Consider the following 12,854-nt stretch of genomic DNA (forward strand, 5'->3'; position numbering starts at 1 on the left):
CACAGCCACACGCACATACAGACACACACAAACAAAGACACACTCACATACACACACACACACACAAAGACACACACATATACACAGACACGTACACACACACAGAGACACAAACACTTTACTGCAGTAGTTTCCGGGCAACATGAGTTTGTAGAATTAACTTGAATATCACGGCTACAAACACCTGCACCATCATTCAGCCAGCAAGTGCTCTCACTATCCGGTCACAGCACATAGTCCAGAATGTATACATTGACTCTCATCATATTAAAATCTGTGAGCAAATGATGCAACTGGATAGCACCATTTCAATAATTAAAATGCAATTAACAGTTTTATCGCAGATTCTGTGCAGTGGTGGTGGTTTGATTGATATTTCCATGTGCATGTGGTTTTCCATGTCCTTTGTTCAGTTCATGGTAAGATTGTAGAATTAGAATTTGCCCAGGTAGGAAAGGTTCCCAGGTCAAACATCACCATACCCCAAGTGTTCACAGCCAGTGTGATTACCATGACACCAATCAGATTGACGACAATTCCAGTTTTCGCCTATGAAATATCAGAAAAAAGTGTGAGAATAGTGATAGAAATCACAGCTGAGATCAAGAGTCTGAGAGGCTAGTGCAGCCATACCATGGGGTTAAAAGGACAGGTACGGGGTTGGATACAGACTAAAGCTCCCTCTACTCTTATCTTATTGAAACGTACAACATTCTGAGGGGTCTTGACAGGGTAGCTGTTGAGAAGATGTTTCCACCAGTGGGGACATAGTTACAAAATAAGGGGACACTCATTTAAAACTGAGATGCAAAAGAGTTTCCTCTCTCAGAGTGTAGTGAGTGTCTGGAATTCTCTACCCCAGAGAGTTGTGGAGGCTAGATCAACGAAAGTATTAAAGAGGAGGTAGATAGATCTTTGAAATATCGGGGAGTTGAGGGCTATGAGAAGCTGGCATGAAAGAGGAGTTGAGGCCTGGGGCAGATCAGCCATGATCTTATTGAATGGCTGGGCAGGCTTGAGGGGCTGAATGGCCTACTCTTGCTCCCATTTCTTATGTTCTTATACTGTTCCCATCAAACACTCCCAGGACAGGTACAACACGGGCTCAGGTATAGAGAAAAGCTCCCTCTACACTGTCCCAATCAAACACTCCCAGGGCAGATACAGCATGGAGTTAGATACAGAGTAAAACTCCCTCTATACTGTCTCCATCAAACACTCCCAATACAGGTACAGCACCAGGTTAGATACAGCATAAATCTCCCTCTACACTGTCCCCATCAAACACTCCCAGGGCAGGTACAGTAAAATTTTGACTGTTGGATCTTTTATAGCCATCTGGAAGAGCAGACAGAGTCTTGCTTTAACTTCTCCTCCAAGTGACAGTACCTCTGACAATGCAGCACTCTGTCAGTACTGCACTGGGTAAGTCAGCCCAAATTATGGAGTGGCATTTGATCCCACTACCTTCTGACTCAGAGGTGAGAATGCTTTCCACAGACCCGTTAAGAGTCATGCACTGTGCTGAACTCCCAGGGCAGCTGAGTGATGTTCATAAACTGCTGCTGGAATGTGACTTATTGCCCTCCTACTTTCTCTGCCCCCTGTAATTCGGTCACAGCAGAAACTGGGCCAGAAACCTTCACCATTGCTAAGTCAAATCCTGGAACTCCCTCCCTAACAACAGTGTGGGTGTACCCACACCAGATAGACTGCAGTGGCTCAAAAATTTGACTAATCACTACCTTCCCAAGGAGTATTTAGGGAACAATAAATGTTGGCCTTGCCACCAATGCCCATAGTGCAAGGCTGAAGAATATTTCTCAAGAACACTAGAATTAGGAGCAGGAGTAGGTCATTCAGCCCCTTGAGCCTGCTCCACCATTCAATAAGATCATGGCTGATTTGATTGTGGCCTCAACTCCACTTTCCTGTCTGCACCCCCCATAACCCTCAATTCCCTTGTCTATCAAAAATCTATTTAACTTGCCCTTGCATAGATCCAATGACCCAACCTCCACTGCTTTCTGGGGAAGAGAATTCCACAGGCTAACAACCTTCTGAGAGAAAAATTCTCCTCATCTCCATCCTAAACGGGAGACCCCTTATTTTTAAATTGTGTCCCCTAATTCTAGTCTCTCCCACAAGGGGAATCATCCTTCCAGCATCCACCCTGTCAAGACCCCTCAGGATCTTTTATGATGCAATAAGATCGCCTCTCACTCTTCTAAACTCCTATAGTTACAGACACAATCTGCCCAAACTTGGGGAGATGGTGGGAAGTGGTAGTATCACTGGGCTAGTAATCCAGAGGCCCAGATGAATGGTCATGGTGATATGGGTTCAAATCCCACCATGGCAGCTGGTGGAATTTAAATTCAATTAATAAATCTGGAATACAAAGTTAATCTTAGTAATGGTGACCATGAATCTACCACTGATTGTAGTAAAAACCCATTTGGTTCACTAATGTCCTTTAGAGAATCTGCTGACCTTACCTGGTCTGGCCTACATGTGACTCCAAATTCACAGCAATGTGGCTGACTCTTAATTGCCCTCTGAAATAGCCTAGCAGGACACTCAGTTCAAGGAAATTAGGCAACAAATGCTGGCCTTGCCAGTTGACACCCACATCCCATGAAAGAAAAAAAAACCTTTCCTCATAATATAACCCAGGTTTTTACCCAGGAATGAGTTGAGTGAACCTTCTCTGAACTTCTTCAAATGCAATTATATTCTTTCTTAAGTAAGGAAACCAAAACTGTGTTCAAGGTGCAGTCTAACTGACACTGTGTACAGCTGTTGGACACTGCTCTACTTTTAAATTCCATTCCATCTACAATAAACACCAACATTCCATTTGCCTTTCTAATCACTTGCTGTATCTGCATACTAACTTTTTGTGATTCATGTACCAGGACACCCAGATCCCTCTGCACTGCAGAGTTCTGCAATCTCTCACTATTTAAACAGTATGCTGCTTTTTATTCTTTCTGCCAAAGTGGACAAGTTCACATTTTTCCACATTACACTCCATCTGCAAAATTTTTGCTCATTCACTTAACCTGTCTAAGTCTCTTTGTAAGCTCTTCATGTCTTCTTGACAACTTACTTTCCTACCTATCTTTGTGTCATCAGCAACTTTATCTACCATACATTCGGTCCCTTCATCCAAATCATTGATGTAGACTGGCTACAGTTGAGATCCCAGCACTGATCCCTATGACTCTCTACTAGTAACAGCTTATCATCCCAAAAATAACCCATTTATTCCTACTCTCTGCTCCCTGTTAGCTAACCAATCCTCTATCTGTGCTAATATGTTACCCTTTACACCCATGATGTGATTGTGAGAAGTGGATGTCTTTAAAAATATTTTTGGGGAATATTGTTATTCTGTGAAAAAGTCTGTCTATGTGTGTGTGAGTGTGTGTGTGTGTATGATTTAATTAATTTGGGCAGAGATTAATAGGAGACAAGTTGTCTGAGGAGGTTAAAATATGAATAGGATAGAGGTGTTAGCTTTGAGGTACAAATAAATAGGTTAGATCCATCATTTGCATTTTCAGGTAAGTTGAGAGTTTGTTGGAATATCAAAGGGGAGTTAGAGGTGTCATCAAACATATTTGCATCTTGCAGGAGTCCCATGGATAAATAGAAGGGGGGCATATTATATTGTATTGACCTGAAAGCAAAGACAAGATAGAGACATGAAAGATTTTATATTTGGAAGGATTTCAGTTTCTATATTTGGAAGGTTTTCAGCTTCAAAGAGGTGTGAGATGAAAGGGGAAAAACGGTATTTTAGAGTTGCTGTTTGAGCTGTTGAGGTAGCAGCTGGAGCTGAGTTAGGAGCTGTTAGCTCTGGGCTGGGAGGAGATGCAGTTTAAATCAAACATCCAGTCAAACTAGTAAAGTCTTGGGCTGCAAAAAGCAATTTTATTCAGAAATTTGGTTTTCCACAGCAGAGTGGAAGTGAGTTACACATCACGTGGTATGCCTTTATTGAAGCTGCAGCAGTTTGCCTCGGGTAATGTTACTGAATTTTGTATAGTTAAATATCTATAAGGGAGTGTTGCATAGAAGGTGTTTACTTGTGGGTCTGACCAAGTGGAGAGTTTTTTGGGGAAACGTTTGTAAGACTAACCTTAATTGTGTAACTGTAATCTTGTGTGCTTAAGTTTTCTTTTATTCTTGTTCATAAAACTTTTACTTTTAATTTTTTAAATCCCAAAAGTATTACTTGACCTCTTACTACTGAGGTCACTACGCCTTCTTCTTGTTCTCAGAATACACCTAAAATGGTATGGCCCAAAAGCCAAGTTTCCCTCTGTGATTTAGTTTGCGCAGCAATTAAGATTGGCTGTGTTCATAACAGTGCGAGCTAATTGAATGCCTTTTGGAAATCTAAGTACACCACATCTACAGATTCCCTATTATCCACTGTGCTTGCTACTTCCTCAAAGAACTCTAATAAATTAGTCAAACATTACTTCCCTTTCACAAAGCCATATTGACCCTGCCTGGTTGTATTATGATTTTCTAAATTCCCTGCTATTACCTCTTTAATAATGGATTCTAGCTTACTGACGATCATCTTCTTTATAAGACTATCACTTCAACTAAAGCATCAACTTTACATAAGAAACTACAGTCCTGCCATGAAAGACTGAGATAACTATAAGTCGTAACCACAATTTTTTACCTTCATCCTTATCTAATCTTTGGGTGTATGATAGTGTGAGTGAGATGTCATGTTTTAAATATTTGGTATAAGTGAGTGACAATAAAGAACCTTCTTTATTTTTAAACTCACAAAATGCTTGCTGCTGGTATAATTTAATTAGGACAATCACTCTGAAGGTAAGAAAACACATGCCTCTTACACAAAAATACTGATCATGAATCACCTACATAAATTGTGTCCATGGCACTATGACAGACATTAGGCTAACTGGTCTATGGTCTCCTGCTTTCTGTCTACCTCCTTCCTTGAATAAAGGTGTTACATTAGCAACTTTTCTCTGCTGTTGCTTCTCTACTGTCCTACCCTTTAATCTAATTTCCCAATTCACTTTAGCTAACAATGTCATCATACCCTTGTAATTGCCTTTATTTATGTTTAGGACACTAGTCTTAGGCCCACACTTCTCACCCTCAAAATGAATGTGAATTCTGAGGAGCAAAAGGGAGACACGTGGCCCTAGGTGAGAGGGATTCCAATCCTTCAAAGTCACCAGAATGTTCTCTAACTCTGATGAGTAGTGATGTTTTGACCTTTTGAACACCTACCATATCAGCCACCTTCAGGTACCCATAGGAGAAGACAATGGAATTTGGAGGAGTTGCCACTGGCAGCATGAAAGCGAACGAAGCACAGAGAGTGCAGGGAAGCATGACGTAGAGCGGGTGGAGGTGGATACGTTTTGCCTGCGAATGTAAAACAAAAATAGTCACTAAAAACTCAGCAAAACCACCCACACACAGTACTTTCACACTGAGCCCTGCATCTACCCACTGCAGAGTTGTTGCATGTAAAGCCATGTCGGACATATTTCTAATAATCAATGATATTGATCATGTCCCTGTGTATTCACACAGCTCAATCTAAGTCTGAGCTCTATGTTTATCAAATTCTCTCTCTCACTTATCCCATCTATCTTGCTTTCTCTCTCAACCTGTTCCTTTCTCTTTCTATCTTTGTGTCTATCACATTCTCCTTTCTCTCTATCGATTGATTACTATCTCAATGGAGCCAAATTTCCTTGGGTTAATACCCCAGTTGTAACCTTGATGGAACGCCAGGCACACTCTGGATCACTGACCTTTCGCCAAAGTCACAACAGCAGTGTGGAGATTCTCCCACTCGATCGCATTCTCGCTATCGGCATACTCAATGGGCTGAATGGCTTCCTTCTGTGCTGTAAATGACTCCCTAACCATCTGTTTTTAATCTATAGATCTGTCTGCCTGTTGACCTGTCCAAAACTATTAATCCATCTTCACACATCTATCATTATCTATCAATTTTAAAATTCTCATCCTTGTTTTCATATCCCTTCATTGCCTTGCCCCTTCCTATCTCTAATGTCTTCTAGCCCCACGACCCTTTGAGATCTCTGTGCTCCTCCAATTCTGGCCTTTTGCACATCCCCGATTTTAATCTCTCCACCATTGGTGGCTGTGCCTTCAGCTGCCTACGTCCTAAGTTCTGGAATTCCCTCCCTAAACCTCTCCACCTCTCTCTCTCTCCCGCTTAAGACGATCTTTAAAACCAACCTTTCTGACCGAGCTTCTGGTCACTTGGCCCTAAAATCTCCTTGTCTGGCTCGATGTCAAACGTTGTTTGATAATCGTTCCTGTGAAGCACTTTGGGAATGTTTTACTGTGTTAAAGGTGTTTTATAAAGCAACTGTTGTTGCTAACAGAACTTGATCTCAGAAGATGGAATGAGTGTGGAGAGTCCATGATGGTGGAGAATGTGGATGGCCTGTGGCAGGATATCGAATGGTTGGGTAGATCCATATGAGAGTAGGGCTTATCTTATAGCGAACAAAATAAAGAGAACTGAACAGACAAGTGTTCAGCAGCATAGTGGATGTGTTACAAGGCCAGTAATCCAGAGGCCTGGACTAATGATCGGGAGACACCTCTGCAACTGGGAGAATTTAATTAAATTAATCGAAAAACTAGCCTCAGTCATGGTGACCATGAAGCCACCGGATTGTGATAAAAACCCACCTGGTTCACTCAGGTTCTTGAAGAAAGGGAATCTGCTGTCCTTACCCAGTCTGGCCTACATGTGACCTCAGACCTACAGCAAAGTGGTTAACTCTTAACAGGCAAGGCCACCCTTGCTCACCACCACCTTCTCAAGGAGAATGAGTGATGGGTAATAAAACAGGGCTTGCCAGAGGTGCTCACATCCCAAGAATGATTTCCTAAAGGTTCCACAGGCAGGAGAAGGTGGAAACATGATGATAGTTAATGTAAGGTTTCAAGGCAGTGACTGGACTCACCATCGCAGCTAGTATCGGAAGGAAGAGTGATGTTGTTGCAACATTGCTAGCACATTCCGTGAAGGTAGCAATCATCAGGCAGAGGATGATGACGATGGCCCATGGGGGAATGGCCTCAAGTGGGGTGAGTTGATCCCCAAGCCACCGGGAAAGACCAGATTCCTGGAGGGAAAAATAACATACTCCTGTTCCTATTTGTTATGTTCTTATGATCACACCCATTCCCCAGTCTCTGAGAATGTGTCTCCAATAGTAACAGACAGAGTTACCTCACTGCCTTTAGCCAGTGCAAAACCTCCTCCCAATAGTATGACTACGTTCCAGGCCAAGTTCTGTTGGACAACTTTCCAGTTCAGTAAGGCAGGAGCAGGACCATACTTGCGTTTGTGACCTGGAAGAACAAAACATCTGTCACTAGTTGCACCAGGGACTTTTTATCCAGGCCAAAAACAGTTGAATTGGCTGCATAATCTGGTGCCTCTCCTCTCGTCGGCCTCCCTCTCTGTGCAGTAACCCATGTCACAGCGCGCCAGTGCAACAAAGCCCTACCCAAAATGTATCCCTCTGGAGTCAGTAACTCCAATCGTGTATGTGCTGGGTCTGTGAAGGAGTTATCTGATTAGTCCCAAATCCCCCACCCCACCCCACCCTCGCTAGCCCTATAAATTTCTCCCTTTCAAGTATTTATTTAATTATCTTTTGAAAGTTCCTATTGAATCTGCTTCCAGGCAGTGTGTTCCAGATCACAATAACTCGTTGTGTAAGAACAATTCTCATTTTCCCCTCTGGTTCTTTTGCCAATTATTTTAAATCTGTGTTCCTCTGGTTATTGACCATCCTCCACGGAAGCACTGAGATAGTGGCCATTGGAACTGGTGGGGGGTGCAGGAGTCTTGTGGTTGTGTTACTGGATGAAAAATCCAGAGATCTCAAATCCCATTGTGGCAGCTTGAGAATCTGAATTCAGGTTTAGAAATGTGGGAATGAAAAGCTGGAATCATTAAAAATGACCATGCAGCTGCCAGGTTGTAGTTTAAAACCCTTCTGGTTCACTAGTGTTCTTTAGGGGGAAGAAAATCTGTTGTCCTTACCCAGTCTGGCCTACATGTGACTCCAGACCCACAGCAATGTGCTTGACTCGTAACTGCCCTCTGAAATGGCCTAGCAAGTCACTCAGTTTATGAAAATCACAATCAGTGGAACTTGAATACTTAATCTAGACTGACACACTAAGTACAGCACTGAGGGAGTGCTGCACTGCTACAAATGCCACCTTTCGAATGAGACGTTAAACTGAGACCCTTCTCAGGCAAGCCGAAAAGATTCCTGGCCACTGTTTTGAAGAAGATCAGGAGGGGGAATCCTCCCAATATCCTGGGGCCAATTTATCCCTGAAGTAACATCACAAAAAACAGAATATCTGGTCATCATCACATTGCTGTTTGTGGGATCTTGCTCTGCATAAAGTGGCGACCGAGTTTCCTATATTAACACAGTGATCACATTTCAAATCAAAACGGACTGGTTTCATTGGCTGTAAGGCGCTTTGAGACATCCTAAGGTCATGAAAGGTGCTATATAAATGCAAGTCTTTCTTTCATTCAAGACGTTGACTGTTCTCCACCATTTCCTGAAGATAATTGGTGAGGGGGCAATAAATGTTGGCGACCAAATCCCAAGACTGAATGGAAACCAAAACCAGATGGTAATGAAGCTGATCCTCAGGCCGGGATCAGACTGGAAACACTCCCTGATCCCAAATGGTTGGTACCTGCATCGCTGCTCTCCAAGTCCCCGCTGCCGCTGTTGAAACACGGGAGCCGCGGCTTGTCCGACGGGACTATAAACATTATCACCGCGATGAAAATCACCACGGTAGCATCGGTGACAACACTGAGGAAAGATAAAGGAACAGAGTTTTAGATGAGTCACCAGAGAGAAGGGGATGCACATCATAAGAGAGAGAGGGGGGAGAGAGAGAGAGGGAAGGAGAGAAAGAGAGAGGAAGAGAAAATGGGGGAGAGAGACAGAGAGAGAAGGGATGGAAATCATAACAAGAAAGAGATGGAGAGAGAAATGGGGGAGAGGGGGAAGAGAGAAAACAGAGAGAGGGACAGAGAGGGGATGGAAATCATAACAAGAGAAACGGAGACACATGGAGAGTGACAGACAGACAGAGGGGGAGGGAGAGATCCAGAAGGAGATAACAGTCGGACCAGTACTTTTATTTCCCAGTTTTTACTGTTTTTTTTTCCTTCTGGGGAGGTAAAGGGAGAGAAGGGGAGAAGGAGAGGGAATGAGAGGGGGAGAGTGAGGGAGAGACAGAGAGGGACAGTGAGAGAAGGGGAAAGAGGGAGGAAGAAATAGGGAAATAGAAAGAGGGTGAGAGAGATAGAGCAAGGGAAAGATAGAGAGAGAAAGAGCAAAGTTTCACTTACTTTCCTTCTTTGTTGAAGAGGACGGTTGCCCAGCCGGGCATGAAGCCAGGGTCCCTGGTGAACCACAATATGACTAACAGGACAAAGAGGGTCAGAACCCCAATCTCTGCAAATGTCATTTTCCCCAAGTTCTTATACTCATCCTTCATCACCTGGTAGGCAGAAATATCCTTCTTGGATTTTGCAATCCCACAACCGAAATTCTCCTTCATGCTAAGAGGACATTGGGGAGAGGAAGGGAAGAATCAACACCAGCATTAATGTGAGAACATAAAAACTAGGAGAAGGCATTCAGCCCCTCAAGTCTGCTCTGATATTCAATAAGATCATGGCAGATCTTCTTTCTCAACACCCACCTTCCCACATTATCCCCACATTCCTCAATTCCCTTAGTGTTTAAAAATGCATCACTCTCTGTCTTGAATATACTTAATGACTGAGAATCCTCAACTCTCTGGAATCGAGAATTCCAAAGATTCACAACCCTCAGAAGAAATTTCTCCTCATCTCAGTCCTAAATGATTCTCCCCTTATCCTAATAATAAGGTGTCTGGAGTCAGTCTTTCCTTAACATAGTTTTATTCACAAAACCTGGAGAACAGACACAGACTCCCTTTTCCTCTCCACCAGCCAGTCACTACTCTTTGTCTCCTGCCACTCAGCCAATTTTGGATCCATGTTGCTACTATCCCTTTTATTCCATGAGCTCTAACTTTGATCAGAAGTCTGCTGTGTGGCACTTTATCAAATTAACCAATCAGACGATTCTTGACTGAGAGTCAAACAGCAATTTTTCCCCATAACCTCCAATAATTTTACAATCCTGAAAAAGGGCACCAAGAAAATCAATAAAAAAACTCACAATTTTTAACGCTCTTTATGATTTACCTCCCGTGTGTTGCTCACAGCAGATTAATCCTTAACTACTGGAAACACTAGAACAATTCTGAAGCGTTGATGACCCATTAAAACTAAAAAATTGACCTAACGCGTCCAATTTGTCCCAGGACTCCCATGGAACTGCAGATGTGTGAGGACAAGAGGAACAATGGCACTTACTCAAATCCCAGAAACAAAATCTGTAGCCAAATCCACGTCAGTATCAATGTGATGAACATACAAGGGAAGGAAAAACCGAACCAGGTTGCAAAATTTATAATGTCTCCATTGTCTGGGAAGATGCTGAAACCAAAGAAACATCAGTGTAAAATATTTACTGATTTCTGTAGACTGAATTGACCGAAATAAACTAAAGTGATCCCAGTTAACCTGAAATAACTTACATACATAGGAACAAAGGACTCAGAAGCAGGAGTAGGCCATTCAGCCCCTCGAGCCTGCTCTGCCATTCAATAAGATCATGGCTGATCTAGTTGTGGTCTCAACTCCACTTTCCTGTCAGCCCCCCTAAGCCCTTGACTCATTTGTCGATCAAAATTCTGTCTAACTCAGCCTTGAGTAAATTCAATGACCCAGCCTCCACTACTCTCTGGGAAAGAGAGTTCCACAGACTAACTATTCTCTGAGTGAAAACATTTATCCTCATCTCTGAATAAAAGGGAGATCTCTTATTCTTAAACTCCTTAGATCTCCCCTGGTTCTAGTCTCTCCCACAGGTGGAAACATCCTCCCGGTATCTATCCTATCAAATCCCCTCAGGATCTTATTGGCCATAACTTCTGAGCTCCCCAATGTCGGATTTAGAGGCTACCCCGAAGATGCGCTGGTGAATCCCCTTCAGAAGTTCCCAGGCAAGGGTTTGCATAGCAATTGCCTAGAAGAGCAGACTTCCTCTGGGCAATTGCCCTGCATTGGGAACCATCCGAAAATGCGATTTAAATTGCAAACTTTAGATGGTTCTGATTGGGTTATACCAATAGTTACCTAGAGAAAGTTAGAAGAATTAAAAACTCTTCTAACTTCTGGGGTAAATATTGTACAGACTCACACCAATCCCTCATGGAACTACCCGTGCCCCCTGTAACTACCCACCAACTGTATTCTCCACCCCCCCACCCCCCCAACCACCCCTGGAATTCCCCCCACCCGCACAGGGCATCTCCCCCCACCCATGAGGGCCCGACTCTCACCCCGACACCTGCCTGACCCGATACCCCCCCACACCCTGCAGGCCTGACCTAACCCTCACAAAGGCCAGACGCAACCTGACCTGACACCCCCACTGACCCGACATGACCAAACCCCACCCCTGTAGGTCTGACCCCCCCCTCAACCCCCAGTCCACCCCGCAAGGTCCAACCTCCCCACACCCTCTGAACTGAACCAGACACATGCACCCTGACCCTTTCACACTCTGGGCCATTTTTATTAATTACCCTTTTGTTTAATATAACAATTTATTGCTATGACATTTTTGCTTGGCAATTCTTTCTTTTCTTAATACTTTTTTTGACATTCAGTTTGATGTTCTGCTAAATCTTATCTTTCTAAAATTTGTTCAGTGGCCCCGTGAGTGAGAAAAAAATGGAAATGTGCCCCCTCCCCCCCCCACCCACCCCCACCATCATGGGAAAAGCTTGGATAAAGCTGCTTTACCTCCTTTTGACAAGTTACTTTCCTACCTATCTTGGTGTCGTTGGTAAATTTATCTACCATACATTCGGTGCCTTCATCCAAGTTATTGATATAGATTGTAAATAGTTGAGGCCCGAGAACTGATCCCTGTAACACCCCACTAGTTACAGCTTGCCAATCCAAAAAACATCGTTTTATCCCTACTCTCTGCTTCCTGTTATCTAACCAAACCTTTAACCATGTTAATCTGTTACCTCCTGCGCCATGTGCAGTCCCAGGGCAGGCATATAACGGGCTTAGCCATAGAGTATATCTCCCTCTACATTGTCCCCATCAAACACTCCCAGGACAGGGACAGCACAGGATTAGATACAGAGTAAAGCTCCCTCTACACTGTCCCCATCAAACACTCCCAGGACAGGAGCAGCATGGGGTTAGATACAGAGTAAATTTCCCTCTACACTGTCCCCATCAAACACTCCCAGGACAGATACAGCACGGGGTTAGATACAGAGTAAATTTCCCTCTACACTGTCCCCATCAAACACTCCCAGGACATGGACAGCAGGGGTTAGACACAGACTAAATCTCCCATTACATGGTGCTGATAGAAGTTCCAGGATTTTGACCCAGTGAAGGTGAAGGTTTATTTTTCCAAGTCAGGATGGTGAGTGCCTTGGAGCGTGGTGGTGTCCCCCTGTATTTGCCGCCCTTGCCCTCCTATATGGCAGTGGTCGTGAGTTTGGAAGGTGTTTTTGAAGGAGCCTTGGTGAGTTTCTGCAGTGCTTCTTGTAGGTGGTACACACTGCAGCTACTGTGCATTAGTGGTGGAGGCAGTGAATGTTTATGGATGTGGTGCCAA

At 43.6% G+C, this 12,854-nt stretch overlaps 1 protein-coding gene across 2 annotated transcripts in view; it reads right to left on the reverse strand.

Moving 5' to 3' along the window:
* Positions 1-414: 414 nt before the first annotated feature.
* The window catches only part of LOC121283276 (solute carrier family 13 member 2-like), a 39,841-nt gene continuing 27,401 nt past the window's right edge, over positions 415-12,854 (reverse strand). Inside the window, exons 6-12 of one of the 2 annotated variants that reach the window (XM_041197675.1) lie at positions 10,517-10,639; positions 9,458-9,670; positions 8,803-8,912; positions 7,289-7,410; positions 7,020-7,181; positions 5,293-5,430; positions 415-549 (exon numbers count right to left, since the gene is read on the reverse strand). In XM_041197675.1, coding sequence (XP_041053609.1) covers positions 415-549; positions 5,293-5,430; positions 7,020-7,181; positions 7,289-7,410; positions 8,803-8,912; positions 9,458-9,670; positions 10,517-10,639 — 1,003 coding nt within the window. Of the gene's footprint in view, positions 550-5,292; positions 5,431-7,019; positions 7,182-7,288; positions 7,450-8,802; positions 8,913-9,457; positions 9,671-10,516; positions 10,640-12,854 lie in introns of both variants that reach the window. The other variant, XM_041197674.1, reaches the window with a different exon arrangement.

Source organism: Carcharodon carcharias, chromosome 10, assembly GCF_017639515.1.
Source record: "Carcharodon carcharias isolate sCarCar2 chromosome 10, sCarCar2.pri, whole genome shotgun sequence".
In the NCBI taxonomy this organism is placed as follows: Eukaryota; Metazoa; Chordata; class Chondrichthyes; order Lamniformes; family Lamnidae; genus Carcharodon; species Carcharodon carcharias.